This window comes from Strongyloides ratti (genome assembly GCF_001040885.1).
Source record: "Strongyloides ratti genome assembly S_ratti_ED321, chromosome : 1".
NCBI lineage: Eukaryota > Metazoa > Nematoda > Chromadorea > Rhabditida > Strongyloididae > Strongyloides > Strongyloides ratti.
In genome coordinates this window covers 10,846,276-10,867,065 of record NC_037307.1, presented here as the reverse complement: position 1 = coordinate 10,867,065, position 20,790 = coordinate 10,846,276, and the positions used below count along the sequence as shown (strand labels likewise).

General features: G+C 22.3%; 7 protein-coding genes across 7 annotated transcripts; 5 read left to right on the top strand and 2 right to left on the bottom strand.

The window, feature by feature from the left end:
* Positions 1-269: 269 nt before the first annotated feature.
* Positions 270-3,694, bottom strand: SRAE_1000333000 (DNA-directed RNA polymerase I subunit RPA2; the record flags this gene model as incomplete). The annotated part of the gene is made up of 2 exons (XM_024650508.1): positions 270-3,479; positions 3,521-3,694. 2 exons carry the CDS (start codon positions 3,692-3,694, stop codon positions 270-272), a joined length of 3,384 nt encoding a protein of 1,127 aa, XP_024504278.1.
* A 2,112-nt stretch (positions 3,695-5,806) lies between these two features.
* On the top strand, positions 5,807-10,216 carry SRAE_1000332900 (Thyroid adenoma-associated protein; the record flags this gene model as incomplete). The annotated part of the gene is made up of 1 exon (XM_024650506.1): positions 5,807-10,216. The coding sequence occupies one exon, from the start codon at positions 5,807-5,809 to the stop codon at positions 10,214-10,216; it is 4,410 nt and encodes a 1,469-aa protein (XP_024504277.1).
* A 1,267-nt stretch (positions 10,217-11,483) lies between these two features.
* On the top strand, positions 11,484-11,804 carry SRAE_1000332800 (Hypothetical protein; the record flags this gene model as incomplete). Its single annotated transcript, XM_024650505.1, has 1 exon — positions 11,484-11,804. The coding sequence occupies one exon, from the start codon at positions 11,484-11,486 to the stop codon at positions 11,802-11,804; it is 321 nt and encodes a 106-aa protein (XP_024504276.1).
* Positions 11,805-12,273: 469 nt separating this feature from the next.
* Positions 12,274-12,678, top strand: SRAE_1000332700 (Hypothetical protein; the record flags this gene model as incomplete). The annotated part of the gene is made up of 2 exons (XM_024650504.1): positions 12,274-12,539; positions 12,600-12,678. 2 exons carry the CDS (start codon positions 12,274-12,276, stop codon positions 12,676-12,678), a joined length of 345 nt encoding a protein of 114 aa, XP_024504275.1.
* A 1,341-nt stretch (positions 12,679-14,019) lies between these two features.
* Positions 14,020-15,291, top strand: SRAE_1000332600 (Protein kinase domain and Serine/threonine-/dual specificity protein kinase, catalytic domain and Protein kinase-like domain-containing protein; the record flags this gene model as incomplete). The annotated part of the gene is made up of 1 exon (XM_024650503.1): positions 14,020-15,291. One exon carries the CDS (start codon positions 14,020-14,022, stop codon positions 15,289-15,291), a length of 1,272 nt encoding a protein of 423 aa, XP_024504274.1.
* Positions 15,292-16,128: 837 nt separating this feature from the next.
* SRAE_1000332500 (Hypothetical protein) lies at positions 16,129-17,136 on the bottom strand (the record flags this gene model as incomplete). The annotated part of the gene is made up of 1 exon (XM_024650502.1): positions 16,129-17,136. One exon carries the CDS (start codon positions 17,134-17,136, stop codon positions 16,129-16,131), a length of 1,008 nt encoding a protein of 335 aa, XP_024504273.1.
* A 728-nt stretch (positions 17,137-17,864) lies between these two features.
* On the top strand, positions 17,865-20,387 carry SRAE_1000332400 (CBS domain and Domain of unknown function DUF21 domain-containing protein; the record flags this gene model as incomplete). Its single annotated transcript, XM_024650501.1, has 3 exons — positions 17,865-17,876; positions 17,979-19,487; positions 19,917-20,387. The coding sequence occupies 3 exons, from the start codon at positions 17,865-17,867 to the stop codon at positions 20,385-20,387; spliced, it is 1,992 nt and encodes a 663-aa protein (XP_024504272.1).
* Between the last annotated feature and the right edge of the window lie 403 nt (positions 20,388-20,790).

Here is a 20,790-nt window from a genome sequence, read left to right as displayed (position 1 = left end):
TAAGTAATCAATATACTTTTGTAAATATACATACAACACAATTGAATAGTGTGATTTTGTAGTAGTGATGTTGTTGATAGAATAGGACTATTGCAATTTTAACAAAATATACTAGGTAACTAAGAAAGGATGAAAAGTTGTCAATTCAATAATATATATTTACAATCATTTATTTTTTTATATAACAAAAATGTTCATTTTAATAACAAAAAAAACATATAACAATAAAAGAAAAAAAACTTAACAGTAGAAATAAGAAAAAGTATTAATTAATTATTGTCTTCGTCCGGTCTTCCAAATTTCATATCAACTTTTATATTCATTGAACCTAACTCAGCAACTAAATATTTAAAGACTCTTGGCAACTGGACAGGATAGACATTATCAGATTTTTTGCAAATATAACAAATTTTTTTAACACTTAAATCAATAGCTCCATTATTAGCTTGAATATTAGTTAGTTTGAAACTTTCTTTAGTTGAGACAACAGAAAAGATATTCCTACAATTTCCACAGACAAAAGAAAGATCTCTATCTGAGCAATTAAATAATCTATCTTGAAGACAAAATGATGATCCATGAGCTATTAAAGCATCACGTTCCATTTCACCAAAACGTATACCACCACCAACTTTACGACCTTTAATAGGTTGATGATGAATAGGATCAATAGGACCAGTTGATCGTACCTGGAATTTATCTGATACCATGTGACGAAGTCTCTGATAATATACAATTCCCATAAATATTTGAACTTCCATTTCTCTACCATCAACTCCTGAGTATAAAACTTCATTACCATAATAATTAAAACCAGCCTTCTCAAGATACTGTCCAAAATGATCAATAGCTGTGTGTTTTTCATTAAATACAAAAGGTGATGCATCATAATGTTCTCCATGGCATGCTGCAGCCTTTCCAGCCATTGTTTCTATCATCATACCAATTGTCATACGAGATGGGTAACCATGAGGATTGAAAATTACATCTGGAACCATACCACTTTCACTGAATGGTAATGATTCAACTGGCCATAAAAATGAATTAATACCTTTTTGACCATGTCTTGAAGCAAATTTATCACCAATAATTGGATTTCTAGGTATTCTCCATTCAATTAATGCAAAACAATTACATCTACCAGCTGTATCTTTAACAAGTCTAACAGAAATACAATTATATGGTTCAGGATTATGAGTTTTCATTGTACAATATTTTCCAATATTTGAATCATAATAACTAACAAATACTTCACCTGATTTATAAATTCTTCCTATTATTGGTAAACCATCATTATCAACAGTATTACATTTTACATTTGGATCTTTGGCAAAATATCTATTTGCTGAAGATTTATCAGTATCCTCCATAAGATTGACTTTTTCAACTTTGATAACACAACCATGACCATATCCTCTTTCAAAAGATGATTTATTAATAACCATAGCATCTTCCATATCATAACCAGTATATGAGATAACAGCTATAACAGCATTTGTTCCAAGTGGATATTCATCCATTTCATATTTATCATAAGCTTCTGTTTTTAGTAAAGGTGACTGAGGAAACATTAATCTATACATTTTACCATCAGCACGATATCTCCAAGAATGAACAGCTGTTCCCATTGTTTGTTTACCCATTTGACATTGATATACATTTCTTGGAGATTGATTATGATCAGGAAATGGAATTAAATTACCAGCAAATGAAAATAATGATGATGGATGTAATTCTTGATGAATTGTTACACCTTCCTGAGCTTCTTCTGGTTTTATAACAACACTCATATAAACTTGTTCGAATGTTCCAATAAATTCTATATTATTCCAGAGTAAATTTTTTACTGGTCTTATCAATCTACCAGGTTCTGTAAAAATATATAAACCTGGATATTGAGTTGCAATATTTTGTGGATCAGTAGATGCTCTTATAAGAGTTATCTCTGAATTATAAGGTACCCTATCATCATCTCTATTAACTTTAACTTCTCTTAGTTTTCTTTCAACTTTAGGAGCTAATGATCTATCAATGAATCCAATAAAAATTCCATCTACTAGTACAGGATAATATAAAGTTTTTGAATCATGTAATAACATTTCTGAGTGAGGAATAACATATAATTCTTTTAAAAAATTTCTTAATTTTTTGATAATAAAATAATGAGTTGTAACATCACATGAAGCAGTTAAATGATTTAATAAACCACAAGGTCCACCATCAGGTGTATGGACAGGACAAATGAAACCCCATGCTTCAGGTCTAAGTTTTCTAACATCTGTTGTTCTCATTTGCATAAAAAATGTACCTCTATGAATGGCACGAAAATGTGATATAAAACGTAATTGATTAATTCTTTCAGCAATAACTGACATACCAGAATTTTGTTGAATACCAAGACCATTTTTTGTTACAATATTTCCTGTTGCTAATAAATATGATAAACCATTAGTTAACATACCACTCTTAACTGATGGAAGGTATCGCTGAATAATAGCAAGTGATATTGTATCATTAGGTTTTTTTTCAAAATGTTTATTTAATCCAATTCTCATTAAAGAAAGTACATTTTCCAACTTTTCACGTAAAACCAAATTCAAAACTTGTCCAGAAGTTGTAGCTTCCTGGAATTGTGGATTATCTAAACTTTCAGGCATTATCTCTTTTTTAACAAGTGCTATTAATTTTTGTGCTGAATAAACAAGAAACTCAAATTTCTCTTCATCTTTGTTTAAATGTATACAAAGAGCATATTTAAACAAAATCCTTGCAACCTCGCTATCTGGTTCCCATTCACCAACTTTATATCCAATGACAATTCTAAATCGAGCACCAATAGCTGAGAGAGCCTGTTCCTGAGTAAAAATACCAGAATCTTGACAACTGCTTATCATATTACTAACACAACCATGCCAAAAATTATCTCCTTCTCTTCCTCTTATAAGAATTTCAAAAATTTCTTTATCACTGTATGGTACAAGAGCTTTCACTACATAAATAAAGGGAACATAAAAAATCTCTTGCCTATATTGTATTGCAAGGCACATACTTGAACTTTCAAGATAATGAATATTTAAAATACTAGCACTGTGATTTTCTTTAATACATCTTAATAAAACAGCATACTCTGAGAACATTTCACCTTTATCACGAAGACCTTTTCTCCTAATAGCTAATGGATAATTTCTTCTATTACCAATTAATAAACGTATAATTTTTTCTGAACCATTAACAATAAAATATCCTCCCCTTTCTGAAGCCTCTTCACCTGCCTTTATTAATTGATTTTTATTTTTTCCATTTAAATAACATTTACTGGAACATAACATTATTGGAATCATACCTATATTAACATCATAAGTATCTAATCTAATACCATTGATTTTTATTGAAAGGTTAACTGATAATACTCCAGAATAAGTTAACCCGCGCATTCTACATTCTGATGGCATAATTTTTATAAAACTATTACCGATTGCCTAAAAAAAGATAACAATAACAAAAAAAAACAATAATTTACATCTTCCATAGAAGCAGGTCTTCCAAGTGTGGCACCATTATAACTAACTTCAATACAATCGCCATTATGTAATTTCCACTTTTCTGCTGGTACATCTAAAGCAGCAAGATTAATTCCATGTTCAGCAAAATAATTATAAGAATTAACATGATAAGATGCTACATCACATTCCATATTAAATTATTAATTATTTTAACAAAAATTGTTATAATAAAGTTTAAACAATAAACATTAAAATTAACAAAATACACATATATATGTTTAAAATAAAAAGATTTTGGAGAAATATTCTAACAGGATATCTTTCCAAGACCATAAATAAAATTGGTAAAATATGTACATATTTTTGTAATTTACTAATACTAAAGAGAAAGACACCTCTATAAACTGCCACTCTAAGAGAAGAAAAAGAGTGTATGTAGGTGGAATATTTTTTTATTATTTTATATTAAAATTATATTATAATATATATATTTATATTAAATTTTAGTGTTCTACTTTTTTTTTTAATTATCTTTTGTTTTTCTATTATTATTATATTTAGATTGTGTTTTGTTACCAGTACAAAATTATTTTGGTTATTATTTTTGAGGAAATATATTTATGGTATATATGTAGTGGATAGTTTGTTAAAAGAAATGAATTTTTTTTGTTTTTAAAAAAATTTTAACTTAATTTTTTATTTTATATAATATCGAAATGTGTAAATTGGTTTTTTAGATTTATACTTTTTGGAAAAGGGGAGTAAGAGAATATTACTATGGTCAGTATATAAATTTTGCTTTAATTAGTGTAAATATATGGTTTGTAAAGAGTTCCTTTTTAATGACTTTTTTTTGTAGTATTTTAAATCTTTTTGTCCATATGTTTTTTTGCCTGAACTTAGGATTTTAATTTATTTATGTAATATTTCTATGATTTATCAATGGATGAACTTTTTTTTTGAAGATAGAATACTACTACTTATAGAAATGAAATATCTTTTTAAATAATTTCTTTTTTTTAAAGTTATAATTGTTAAAAAAATTCAATTTTAATTTTTAATTACCTTGTTAGAAGTATTTTACTATTTTATAAATAACTAATATACTTAAAATAACTTATTGATTAAAAATAAAAAGAATAATGTTAGTTTTCTTGGATTATTATTATGCGAGCTTAAAATTTTCAATATAATCATGATAGTTTTTTATTATGTTATTTTTGTTCATTTATTTTTAATATTTATAGTTGAATTATAGTAATTTTTTACACATTATTTAAAATGAATTATTATGTTAATTTCATTTTGTTCTTTTTTAAGAGAAAGTTTTATTTAATTAATTAAAAAATGATCTGCGCAAATATTTTAAATAGTGATTATGAAAAACTAATTTTTGTTCTTTTCTGATATTTTTTTAATTGGCTTTTTAAAAAATTATTGTCAGTGATAAGGGAATATAATTAGATAAAATTTTTAGTATTTTATTATTATAATCTTGTTGTTTATTCGATTAGCAATCTTTTGATAGTTGTTTTTATGTCAAAAAAAATAATAGTTTAGTAAATTAGTTTTATTTTAAATTTAAATTAATATTTTCATGTTTATAGATTACAACCTATTTATGAAAAAATTTTAGTTATGCAGAATAAAACTTTTAATTATAGTTATTATAATAATTAGCAAAAATATTTTGCAAAATGTTTCATTATAAACAAATTAATTTTTATCAGCATATTTTATAAATTTTATGAACATTAAATATAAATAACTGTAAAAGATATTAATTATTAGTAACTATATATATTTATTTGTATAAAAAATCCACTACATTTTGAGGTTTTCTAACAGTTAAGTTTTTTTTTCAATATTAAAAAAGTAAGCAATTACATTATTGGACATTGTATATAAGAAAATTAGTGCATGTACTTTTTAAAATCTAATTAACATGTATATTTAAAAAAAATTTTTTTATTTATGATATTACTTTTTTATTATTAATAAAATAAGAACTTAGGTAAAAAAGAATATATATATTTATATGTATTTTCTTTTTTTTTCCAATAAAATTTATTTTAAGTATAATATAAATGTAAATTTAATATTTTTTATTTTTTACCCGTTTATTATATGCTTTATCTTTATACAAATATTAAAATATTTTTATTACTTAATATTTTATATATATTTTTAATTTTATATCAAAACTTTTTAAATATCGGTATTTAAAAAATTGATTTTTTTTTTATTTTATGATTAATTATTTTTTAATATTGATATATTAATATAAAATAATTTTAGGGAGCATGGTAACAACTAAACCACCTGCATCAAAGAAGAATAAAAAAAAAGTTAAAGGAATGGATACTGCCCTAACAGATGGTGTACAACAAAATCTTTCAAAAAAACATTCTCAAATGTATCTTGAGAATGCTCTTCTTTCTGATCCTAATATTCCATTAACAAGGAAAAAAATGACACTTTTTCAGGATTGTCTTGAGCAACGGAATCGTTTAACTCCTCGAGAAAGATATATGACAGCAGCTTTAGATGCAATTGATGATACCGATGATGAAGTTACATTAATAGCTTTAAGGGATTTAGTTGATCATTGGAGAGCTTACAATACCTCACAAACATCACCAAACGAACAATTTCATCTTCATATTTTAACATATATGCCATTTTATTTTTTTCGTATAGCTCCAGATGCAATAATTAAGTCTTATATTACTGTCTTTGAGGCTTGTTTAAAAAATTACCTCATGAAATATCCTAATATTGAATTCAGGGAAGGTGAAAAACCAACAAATCAAATGATAATTAATATTGAAAAAGGTATCCGTGAATCTCTTTACAAAAGACATACTAAAAAAGTTGTCTATCGTTGTTACTTATCTTTCATGAGGATTCTCAATTTTTCTTCTCTAGATAGTAGTGATATTGATGCTATGTATAATTTGATAATTTTTCATGATTTAACAAATATTGTTACACATATCTTAATGATAGATTTGGAAAAGAAAAGAAATGAAGCTAGGCATATACATTGTCTTACATATTATTTAACAACATCTAGTCAAGATATAAGATTTTTAATTTATGATAAAATACTTCCTGAAATGGTATCTTCAAGTGTTTTACAGGAATGGTTTATTAAAAATTTTAATACTATTACTGGAGGACATCATACTCATAAAACAGTTGTTCAGTCAACTTCATCAACAATGGAAATTGATCCAGAACATTATGCTTCAGAGAGTCGAATTGTTTTAGCACAAATATTATCAGGTATGGTACCACATGAAAAAACAATTTTACGTGAAAAAATACATTGGAAAAAATTAATTGGTTTAAAAGATATGATAAAAATTGTTTTTGGTTCTCATACTAGAGTAGCAATAACAGCAATGTCATTAATATTATTAAATAAAACTTCAAATTTAATTACAAAAGAAGAATTTGACATAATAATTGGAGGTTTTTATATTCATGCACCTAATTGTACCAATAATACTATTGATCCATTTATGAATGTAATGTCAAAAGTTATGAGAATCCTTTGTGATGGTGGTGAAGTTATTCTTAAAGATATATTTAGAGAAATGCCAATTGAAAATTTTTTAATTCATACTAAAATATGTTTTAATGAAATGATTAATAAAATGTTTGCTTGGTGTTTTTTAAAAGAAGCACCTATGTTAAATAGAATTGGTGCTTCAATGTTAGAACTTATTTATATAAAAAATGGTTTTAAAGGAGGAAAAGGATCATCAAAAGTAAAATATCATAATTATATTAATTGTGATTCATTTATAACTATGGAATTAATGAATAAATCATTAGAAGGTTTAAAACATGCTGAAAGTTATGTCAAAGATGTTATTAGTTGTATTATTAAAAATAATACTCATGTTACAATTATTAAACAAAAACTTGAAGAATATATTCAATTAACTATTGCTTCAAGAAATGTTTCACAAGTTGGATATATTCAAACATTGTTAGAAATTTTTTCTAAAAGTGATGATTTTAATTTGGGTATTATGATAAATAAAATAGAAGAATTATTACCATTTCAGACATATAGTGAACAATATATTCAATTTAGTGGTGATAAGACTCATATTTATGTTGCTTTATCATTATTTTCAACAGTCTTTAGTTTACCAAAATTTGAGGAAGAATTTACAAAGAAGGCTAAAGATTTGACATGGTTTGCCAAATTTAAACACCATTTTTTGACATATTTTTTTATTTTTCAAGGTGAAAGAGATAATGTTATACAAAGTGAATATCCTGAAGGATACATTTCAGAACATGATAGAAAAAGTATTGAAAAATTTAATAGTGATAATCCATCATGTCCTATAAATGAAGCAACCTTTGCTCGTGATAATCTTGCTTTATCAATGAGAATAACAAAATGTATTAGTTCAATTCTTGTATCATTAATTAAAATGTCTTCCTTTGAACAATTATTTGATTATAATTTTAGAAAATTAATGGTTGGATATTATTTTCATCAACTTATTAATACAAGACATGTTGGCAGTTACCGAGTAGTTAGTCAACATTTTCAAGAAGTTTGTAAAAAGTATTCTGAAGTTAAATTTATTAATGACTCTAAAAATTGTACCTCTAATGGACCATTAGATGTTATAACATATGGTAATGAAGATGGTCTTTTGGATTCATTAAATTTAGAAGGATACTCTTATCAATGGATAGAAAATATTTATGAATATTATGAAAAAGAAAAGTATAAAGATAGAAAATTAAAACCTAAACAAAAATATGAATTTAGAAGAAGTGCAGGAATACCATATTTAATATCAACAATGTTAATGTATGAAAAATTTGATGAAAATAAGGAGTATCAATATATGAATAAAATAATGAAATCTATTCAAGATAGAACAGAAGAGTTAAGTGAAAATGATTTAACTGAAATATATATTTTAAAATCACTTTTAACAAATAAAAGTTTATCAAAAAGAACTGAACAATACTTAAGTCATTGGTTGATATTTTGTTTTCAAAATTGTTATCGAACAAATTTTTCAATCAAAAATAGTATATTTCAATTATATGTTGTTGTTTTAACAAGGATATTTGGTAATCCAAAAATTCAAAGAGATAGTTTTTTTGTTGAAGATAGATTAAAAGTTAAATGTGGTATATTTTTTAAAAAGTATCCTGAATTATATGAATTAATACACCAACTACTATTTCATGATAAAAAACCTAATGAACAAAGGTTATTATTTACATCAATGTTATTATCATATATAAAACCTGATAATCGAGGTGATCCTCCAACTATTTATGAAACATCTCATTTAATTCCAAATCTTTTGAGGTGCCTTTTACAGTGTAGAGATTTACTTACAAAAAATACTATTATAGCATCTATTTGCTCTATTAGTACTGTTGCTGATTTTGAAGCTATCTCAAAATGGTTATACTCATTACTAATAAAAGAGTTAGCTGTTAGCTCCATAATAAGTATACTTTGTTTTCTTCATGATTATCTTACATCAAATGCTCCTATTGTTCAAACATATTTTGATTTATGTTATCATATTATTACACAAATTCAGGGTAATCTAGCTACCAGACAATTTCCTGATTATGCAATGATTGTCTTTTTCCGTCTTATAAAAGTTTTGGAACGTCTTCTTCCAAATGGTGGACATGACAAAATTGATATTAGAAGTGAACAACTAGAAATTATTTATAAAAATTCTGGTCAAGCTCTTCGTGATACCATTGCACGATTTATTGCAACACACCAAGATTTAGATTATGTTTTATGTGAAATACCTAAATGTTTACCAAATTATTTAAGATATATTGCCTATGATAAAGAATGCCATTCATTTACACCAGAAGGAATGGCACGTCTCCTTACAGCTAATTTTGACTGTCCAGAAATTAAAAAAATTATTCTTCATCTTTTTAATACAAGAAAATTTCCGGATAGTTGTGTTGAACCAATAGTTAGGTGGATTAAAAAAATTAAAGATGAAAAGGATGATCTTTTGGATGATCAAGAATTTTATCTTTTATTAATATCATTAGAATCAAAAATAAGAAATGCTAAACATTGGACATATCAATTATTAGAAAAAGATATTGAAATGATAAGAATGGAAATGAGAAAACCTAAACTTAGAAGTAGAATAGTTGCTATTGATGTAATACAATCATTATTACAAGAAGCTATTAATAATGGTGCATCAACACATACACTTGTTCAAGCTCTATTTCCATTATTGAAAGATGAGGATAAAGCAATAGCTCGTACTGCCAGTAGAATATTAGCACGAACTTTTAAGTTATCTTCTATTGAACCAAATGCTGAGTTAATGTTAACATTAATTCTTTATGCTAGACCTAAATATATAATAGAGTACAATGAATTTATTAATTATACTGATGATGAAGATGAAGAAGAACAATTATATAATAGATATAATCAAGATTTGGTAATATTTATGCCAGCAGTAGAAAAAAATAAAAGATTTCGTTTGGATGAATTGGTTATTCCACCATATGCTTTAAGTGAAATTTATAGTTTCTTATCTGAACATGCAACATATGGTCGTATAGGTATTCATCAAGAAATTATAAGAATGACAAAACAATTTCGTGAAAAACAAATTTCCCTAGAAGATTATATAGAAGATTTTTCTCGTACAGTTTGTTGGTAAAAAAAATAAACAAAATTTTTTTTTTATTAAAAGGAGCATTTTATTAAACTGTAATAACTAAAGTGTTTATACTTTTTTCATAATAGTGATAATGGTACTATTCATTTTTGGTAGGACCATTTTTTTTTTGGATAAAAATATGTAAATAAATTTTTGTCTATTTTAAATGTGTTAATTTTTAAAAAGAAATAATTTGTTTTAATAAAAAAAAAATAATTTTATACAAGTTATTTAAATTGTTGAAATCATAAAATAAGAAATTCTTTTGTAATTAAAAGAATTCAAAAAGGTAACAAATTTAAAAATATTTCATAATTTAATAATAAAAAATTGAATCTTATATTAAAAAATTCTATTATCATTACTTAAAATAATGATGTTACAATTATGATTTAAAATTCAAGTTGAAATTTAATTTATGAATCATTTTTAAAAGAGATTTTTTAAAAATAACAAAATAAGTTTATTTTTATAATAAAAAATTTATTTATTTCAAAGGTATTCTATTTAAACTAGTGATACGATCGATAGTCTAATAAATGATAGTATATTTTTCAAAAAAAGAAAATATATAAAGATTGTTGAAAGGAAAACAAGAAACAGCCAGGTATAACTATTTCGTTGGAATCAATTGAAAATAAAAGAATAAAGGCAGAAATTACATTGTACAGATTCTAAAAATGTAAAACTTTAATAATTTTATAAGTTTTAGATTAAAAAAAAAGATAGGTGTAATGTAAAAATAAGTTTATCAAATCTTAAAAGTAAAGTTAGAATTATTATTATGATATTTATCATTTTTTTTATTTTTTAATCTTACTAGTACTAATAATATTATAATGTTTAAAAATAGTGATAAAAATAATTGAATTGTTTATAATATTATTTGTTTAGCTAAAAAATAACTTGAATGATTATTTTAAGTTAGAAAATGCATATATGTATTTATAATATATCTGTAAAATAATTTATTTTATTTTTGAAATAGAAAAATCTCTATAATTTATATAATAAAAATGTAATAGAATGCTTTATCATAATTTTTTTTATTTGTCCTGACAAATTATAAAGAAGGGAAATGAAAATATTTACACAGATAAAATGTGTATAAAGATATTGTCCTATTAGAAGGTATATTTTTGATTGTAGAAATATTATACATTTAATTTTGTTTTTTATTATAAATTCTACTATAATATTTTTAAAAAAAAAAAATACTTTATAAGTATATTTAAATTTGATAATTTTTATGTATTTTTAAAAAAAAATGATTGCACCTTCTATTGATTCTGATATTGAAATAGTAACTACTCCATCTCCAAAATCACCTCCAGATCATCATTTATCTGGGCATGTTAATTTATCATTTGAACCTTATATATTTCAAGCATCAAATGATGTTCCATTTTATTATATACCATATTCAAATTCATGGAATCAACATTATAGAGAAGAAGATAATTTTATAATGAAAATGAAATATCCAATGGTTTTTTGTTTTATTTTAATTATTATTATTATTATAACTGTAACATATATTGTTTTAGATACTACTTTTGTTAGTACAACTGAAACATTTAAAGAATAGTTATATAAAATTAAGTATTGTTTCTTTTCTTATTTATTATTAAAAAATTTAAAATAATATAAATAATATTATAATAAAGATATTTTAATATTTTTTTATATTTAAAAAAAATTTTTTATATAATGTTATTAAATAGATTTAAAATATAAAAATAAATAAAAATATAATTTTTAAAAAAATTATGATAATAAATATTTTATAAAAAAATTAACATTCTTTAATAATGTAAATAATAAAAGTAATATTTATCTTAATATATATCATATGGTAATAACCATATAGATAATTTACCATCAATTTATGATCATAATCCACCTCTAGAGCAGTTTAGATGTGCACTTGTAATTCAACATTTTCAACAAAATTATTTTTACAAATTCATATAAATATTATATTTAATAAAGCCTTATATTAAGCTAAAAAATTTTGATAATATTTTTTATTTTTATTAAATATTCACTGAGTATTTATGGATGGTAAAAAGTCTATTTCAAATTTATTTTCATATGCCAGTGGTAATTCAAAAAATTTACTTACCGAAAGTGAATCTAGGAAACATTCAATTTGTACAATTTATAATGGAAAAAATTGTTTGACCCCGTGTTATGAGTATCCCTATTATACATCTAATATTCAATCTTATGGCGTTATTGAAGAACATCTTAAAGGTGCTAGTAATGGGTTAAATAAATATCCTTCTCAGTCATCTATCGATACCAAGAAACCGAAAAAGAGGTATTTAAGAAATTGTGGATTTTATACATTTATTTTAATAACGTTTATGATAATATCTAGTTTATTGTACATTAATTCATCAAGTATTGGAAAATTTTTTGAAAATCAATTTAATACAAAATTATTTTTTATGGATTGACAAGAAAATAGCTTATAATCATTTTTTTTAATATCAATATTAGGATGTTATTTGAGTAAGGAAAAAAAAATGTTTAAAATATTATTTATAAAATATTATCAGCATACACCAGATGAAAATAATTTTTGTCAATTATTTTTTGATGCCGTCATTAGAAGATGTTTTTTAGAATTTTAATAAAAATAGAAAATATTCATTTTATTGACTTAACGGTAAATTTTAAGATAATGTTTGCATTTATTTTTACATTATTGGTTAATCTATTAATGAAATAATTTTTTTTCTTATAATTTTTAAAGATATATGTGAACGTCAATGAAATAAATTATTACCAAACAGTATTTTCTTTTTTATTTTAGAAAAAGTTTTGATTATATTAGAACACATATATTTAGAATATTAATTTAATTCATTTTTTTAATATTTACATAAAATGTTTACTAATGTTTTAAAGTATTATTTACATTTATGTAATAAAAAAATTTATAGAAATCTTTATTTAAAACAATAAAACTTTTTACATTATATAGTTATATATAAAATTAATTTCATTTTGAGTTTACTTTTTCATTTAATAAAATTGTTTAACTTTTAGTAAACATTTTTTTTACTGATAACAAATAATACTATATTAATGTTATATTTATACCAAATCAATGAAATATATTTTTCTGTACTTTATTTTCAATATTAACTTATTTAACTTTTATTGTCCTAACAAACTTACGTGTAGTATAAAAAATAGTTTTTTAATAAAAAATTACTTTAAAAAAATTAATACAATATAAAATAAAAATAAAAATTTAATGTATTTTTTTAATATTTTAAGCACTTAGTTTTTTAAAAAATTATAGATGATGTTATGTTATTATATTACTTATATAATAAATATTAACAAGTATGTTAATAAATTTTATCTCTAGATAATTATTTTCGTTTTTTTTATTATAAAATTATTTAATATTATATATTTTAATAAAAATAACGTCATATATTTTATAAAAAATATTCATCTATTTAATTGTTAAAAAAAATTATAATAGATAAATAAAATATAGTTTACAATAAAGTGTATACTCTATCTTTGATTTATAATATAAAAAAAAATGTTCATGGAAACAATATATTTATTTAAAATAAAGACTAATTTCTATTATCTTTTGCTAATAAAAAATATATTAAAATTTGTATAATAATATATTATTTGAATATTCAATTATACTTGTAATAAAAAAGAAATTAAACATGCATAAAATTTGAATTTTTTAAATTTAATTAATCTAATTTTGTGATTATTTAAGTAGTCATGTATTTTAAAAAAAAAATTTCTTTAAATTTAATATGAGTCTTCCTGTATTAGTTCAAGATGATTTAGAGAACAAAGTTGGTGATAATATGAATAATCATAAAATTGTTAAAACTGACTATCCAGGTTTTAATGAATTACTTGGAAGGAGAATAATGGGATGGACTTGTGAAGAAATTATAGGAAAAGGAACATTTGGTGTAATTTATAAATGTAGCAAAAAAGCTACAGAAGAAAACAGCAAAGTAACTGAAAAAACAGAAAAAAATGAAAAAACAGAAAAAAGTGATAAAAATGAAAAAAAAGATAAATATAATAAAATTTATGCTGCTTTGAAAGCTGAAGATCAAACAAAACAAGATACTCATATAATAAAAGAAGTTCGTATATTAGAAGCTTTAAACAAAAAACAAAGTAAAAGAAATTTTTTTGCTGATCCTTTAGGATATGGTGAAAAACGAAAATTCAAATTTGTTATAACAACTCTTTTTGGTACCAATCTTTTTGACATATTAACAAAAATGCCAAATCAAAGAATTGAATTAAGAACATGGATTCGTGTTGTTATTAATATTCTTGAAGGATTGAAAATTCTTCATAAAATAAAAATTGTTCATCTGGATTTGAAGCCAGCAAATATTATAGTTGATTATCAAAATAAAAGAAAACAAAATGACATTGTTGTAAGAATAATTGATTTTGGATTATCTAGACATCTTAAATATAAATGTAATGTTGATGAGATACCTATCAATTTGGAACCTAGTAGTCCAGTTACTGAGAAAGATGGTCCAATATGGTTTGGTTCTATTTTTCATTGCTCTCCACATCTTCACAGAGGATGTGATCCATCATATAGAGATGATGTATATTCATGGTTATTTGTTTCAATGGATTTATATATAAAACTTCCTTGGACTCCAGCTGATACTGAAATAAATATTGCTAAAAAAAAGATTAATGCAACTTGCGATTTTTATAAAACTTACTTTCCAGTAGAACTTGAACCAATTGTTAAAAATATTGTAGAAGCTCCTTCAAATAAACCTCCAGAATATAATAAAATTCTTGAACAATTAAAAGCTTTTATGCAAAAGCATTCAGTTCTTTGGAGTGAACCATGTCAATGGGAAATTAATCATGCTAAAAAAGAATCTCAAATTCCAAATAATAATACTTTAAAAAAAAATGAACTACATGTTTCTAATAAAAAAAAAATTGTTGATGATAACAATATAGAAATAAACATATCTGAAAAAGGAAAAAATAACAAAAGCAATTTAAAAACTGATGGATGTATAAAGTAATATTAATAAATTTAATTATATAAATAACGTTTTTACTTCAAAAATAACAGCAAACTTTTACAATAATTATTAACGATAAAATACTACGATGTTTTTTGTATTTAACACTATATAGATATAATTTTAATTAAATTCATATAATCAAATATACTAAAAAAATTTTAACACTTTGTCTTTTATTCTAATAGTATTATATTTAATTATCTTTTATTCAATAAATGTTTCAATTTACTACTATGTTTTCAATTAATTATTCTAAAAAAAAATTTAAAATATATTATATTAAAATAATTTATCTATATTATCACTAATAACTTTTTAATATGTTTATTATTCTAAAACAAAAAATATAATTTTTTTATTAATAACAAATAAAATAATTAATGCTTTTTTAAATTATAATTTTTGATCGTTTTATTGTTGATATAGTATAGTTAAAATTAATGTTAAAGAAAAAATTGTCATTTATTTTCAAAAACGTATATAATTTTTCAATGTATTGAAATCTATATTTATACTATAAGAAGAAACAATTTTTAAAAAATTGTTTTTAATTTAGATAACATTTAATAATTTTTTGATATACTATATGATTTTAATGAATACAAAAATAATAGATGACTGACATTTTTTAGCAAAGTATAATTTATTTCTAGTAATGTCAATTGAAGCGTATAAATTACTTTTTAAAAAATTGTATTAAAATACAAAATAATAATAATTTAAGTTATTAAAATAATATTTTGCTTCTTTTCAAGATCTTTCTTATAAATATATATTAAAAATTTTTCATTTTCTTTTCAATTGTTAAAAAAGATAACTAAAAAGTTCCAAACATTATTCTTTCATTAAATGCAAATCTTGAATTGCTGCTAATGATTCATATTTTTCTTCATTACTTTGATCTTCATTTAAATTTTCTTGTTCAACTTTTTCTTCATCCACTGTTAATGAAGTAGATCGTTGAGTAGGTTGTAATGATACTTCAACAAAATCTGGATTCACTATTCCATCACCAATAGACAATTCAACTAAATTTATATATCGATCATCTTCTTGTAACGCAGCAGAATCTTTCTTTCCTGTTGGTGCATTAATATTTAAATCATTTTTTTTTATTTTCATAGCATATGATGATTTCAAATTAATTTTCTTTTCATCAATTGGAACATATTTCTTTGGAGAATTTTCTATAATTTTTGACTTTATTACTATATCTGAAGCAACATTCACTTTTTTCTTTTTTGTCTTTTCTAATGCTTTTGTATCTTTAACAATTTTCTTTTTATTACTATTTAAAACGTTATCTTTAATTACTTTTTTGTCAACATTATTTTTATTACCTTGTAAATATTTTTTAATAGACTTAAACTTTTTATCGACCTCTTTTCCACAGTCTTTGTGATTATCAGTATTTTTTATAATATTTTCAGGAATACCATAAAAACTTCTTAATTTTCTTTCAATCTCCTCATTATACGCTGTCATTGATACAATAACTTTATGACCTTTTTTATTTTTTTTATTTTCAATAGTATGTGATTTATCTTTATCAGTAGTTTTTGTTTTTTCAGTGTGACTTTTTTGTGTATCAACAGAATTTTTTACTTCTGAAACTTTACCAATAAATGAAACATTTCTATTTTTATTAATATTATAGATAAGCTTATTTTTTTCTTGTACACAATTTTTATTAGAAATACTATTTTCCATACTTTTTTTTGATTTATTTTCAGGTGACTTAAAAGTTCTACCTTTTGTATTTCCACAATTTGGTATTATAATAAAAGAAATAACTAAATTTGTTAAAATATATGTAACTTGAAGAAGCAGTAATATACCCATTTGTAATATATGGTTATGATGATACAATTAAAGTAATATATGTTTTTAATATTATTATTTTGAATATTATCAAAATTATTACTGTCTAAATCAAATTCAAATTTAAAAAAAGATTGTTAAATAAAAGTTTTTTAGTTAAAAAAAATTATCATATCAATAAAAGTAGAATAAAATAGTCAACAATTATAATAACTATAATCATCTCTTGAATAAGATTTTTTTTATAAACTTTAATATTGTTAATTATTCAAAAACTCATTAACAATTTTATATTTATCATTAATTTTTATGTGAAAAATATTATCAAAAGTATAATCTTACCTTGGATGTTTCTTAGTTTAAATTACCAATATTTTCGTTTTTCTATAAATTTACTTTTTTGTAAACACTTTTTTAATTCTTCTAAATGATAAAATTACATATAATTTTATAAAAATTAAAAATATTTTTGTTAATAAAAATAACCTATTTAATGAATTAAATGAAAAAAAAATTATCAAATATACTTTTAATATTAATTGAAAAAATTTGTGTTCACTTATATTAAATTATTACCATGGATCATATTTTTTTTAAATGTCTGTTTATAGTGTTTTTTTTTAGTATAAATTAATAAAATTTAAATTTTATTTGATATAAGATAATTACTATCTAACTCTCATGTTAAAATAATATTTTATTACGTTAATTATATCATCTTAAACAAGACTAAAATTAGCAGTTTGCTAATGAAATGCAAGGTATATTTTATTATCTAATTCTTATTAATATTATTAGCATAGATTTTTTTTCATGTAATACGGTAATAATTTAAAATTATTTTAAAATCACACAAATTTTAGCATAATAAATATAATAGGAAAAGAATTATATTAAAAAGAAATACTGATATACTGGATACTACTCCAGAAATATCAAATCCAAATAATGTAAAAAATAACACTGAATATGATTTTAAATCAAATAATCAAATACCAGATATTACAATATCAGGTCTTCGTTTACAACCAAAAGACAATTTAACAAAAAGTATTGACGGATATACAAATGATGGGATTCCAATTGTTGAATCAAAAACTGAAATTAAAATTGTTGTTTTTGGTTCCAATCTTCAATACGTTAATTACATTGGTTTTACAATAACTGATAACTGCAATGATATGACAGTAACTGTATCTAAAAAAAAATTTATAAATGTAACAAGTAAAAGTATAATATTTGTAGCTGCACTTCCAGATAAAGAATCAATCTACAGATTATGTTACCATTTATCAACAAGTAATAATAAATATATATTTATTAAAGAAGAAAACATAAATATATCCACAAAACTTGTACCAAAAAAATATATAATGCCATTATGGATTCAAATACTTGTTATTATTTTTTTTGCTGTATTATCAGGATTATTTTCTGGTTTAAATCTTGGACTTATGACATTATCACCTCAGGAATTGGAATTAATTACTAAATCAGGAAGTGAACAAGATAAAAAATATGCTGAAGCAGTGATGCCTATAAGAAAAAGTGGAAATTTTCTTTTATGTTCACTTCTTATTGGTAATGTTTTAGTGAATTCAGCAATTTCAATATTAATGGACGATTTAACTAGTGGAATAGTAGCATTAATTGCATCATCTGCTGGTATAGTAATATTTGGTGAAATTATTCCTCAATCTCTTTGTGTTAAAAAAGGTCTTGCTGTTGGTGCAAATACTATTTGGATAACAAAATTTTTTATGTGTATTACATTTCCAGTATCTTATCCATTATCAAAAATTCTTGATATCTTTATTGGTGTAGAAGTTTCATCATATGATAGAAAAAAATTAATGGAATTAATAAAAATGACAACTAAAGGTGAATCAGCTATGGAATTTAAAATTGCTTTTGGTGCTATGGAAATAACTGATAAAACTGTTAAAGATGTCATGACAAAAATAGAAGATGTATTTATGTTATCAGAGACAACTGTTCTTAATGAACATAAGGTAACAGAAATTGTTAATATGGGATATACTAGGATACCAGTATATGCAAACAATGATAGAAATAATGTTGTTAATCTTTTATTTATTAAAGATCTTGCATTAATGGATCCTGATCAAAATTTTACTGTTAAAACAGTTTGTAGTTATAATCAACATCTTCTAAGATTTGTAATTGAGGATACACCATTAAAAACAATGTTAGAAGAATTTAAAAAAGGAGAATACCATTTAGCTATTGTTAGAAAAAAAACAAAAAATAATAATGTTGGTGAACTTTGTGGTTTGGTAACTCTTGAAGATATTCTCGAAGAAATATTAAAGGCAGAAATTATTGATGAAACTGATGTAGTCATAGATAATGTAAATAAAGTTAAAAGAAAAACTAAAAAAAATAAATATTTATCAAATCAAAATAAGTTATTAACAAAGAAAAAAAGTTCACTAAAAAATATGAATGTTCCAATAAAAATGTAAAGATTATAAATGATCGGAAATTTTAAGTTACATAAAAATTAAAAAATTGTAACAAATAATTATTTATAAACTAATGATACAATAAAATAATTCTATTTAATTTTTGAAATAATTTTAATAATAAAACATTATTATAATTTATAAAAATTTACATAATTTTCTGAAAATTTGTATATTTGTATAATATAAAAATTATAAATTTTCTATCATATCACTATTTAAAAATACTAACTACACTTTTTATATCTAGTAGTTTGTTACAAAAAAATGAATTCAAGATCTCTTAAAATATTAAATAAAAACAATTTGGTTAAGAGAGACTCCTTAAAAAGAATTTCTTTTGTTGTAGAACAAGAAACAACAAAAGAAGAAATTACGAATGATAATAATGAAGATAATAAAAATAACAATATCATATTTAATATTTCAAGCGAAGAAGACAAATCAAATACTATATCATATTTTGATGTATCTAGTATGGAAGAGAAAAAAGATTTATACAAATTACGTAATGAAAATTTAAAACCAAGAATATTAACTTCAACACCAATTACAAAACGTGTTAAAGAAAGTTCTTCAACATCTTTTCCAGAATCACAAAAGTCAGAAGATTTTATTAGTGATAGAAATGAGAAAAATAAAAAAAAGACGGAAAAAAAATTAATCAATGTTAAAAAAGGAAGAGTTTCAAAAATAAATATAGAGGAAAAAAAAGAAGTATTAAAAAGAAGGTATCCGCTAAGGGATCGAAAGCCTGTGTGCAGATATGGTTTTAAAGATTATTAAATTCTTATCAATAAATATATATATATATAATTTTTTATACTAACTTAAGCTAATTAACACACTTTAATTAAACAATAAACTAATTACTAATATCTATCATTATTTTTTTTTCGAAAAACAGCATATAAAATTTAAAATATCTTAAAATAAATCAAAATTTTGTAATAAATATCATATATGGATATATAATACAAACATTCGAAGCATTTATTTAATAATTCTTAAAAAATTATGCTATTATTAATGATAATGGCATATATTGTAACTATAAAAACAACAACAATAGTATTTCCCTTAATTTAATAATGGTCAATGACTTAAAAATTTATTTATAATAATTCTTCTTAAATAATAAATTTAAAATTTATATTGTCTTTAAATAGCAATTATGCCACATAATCAA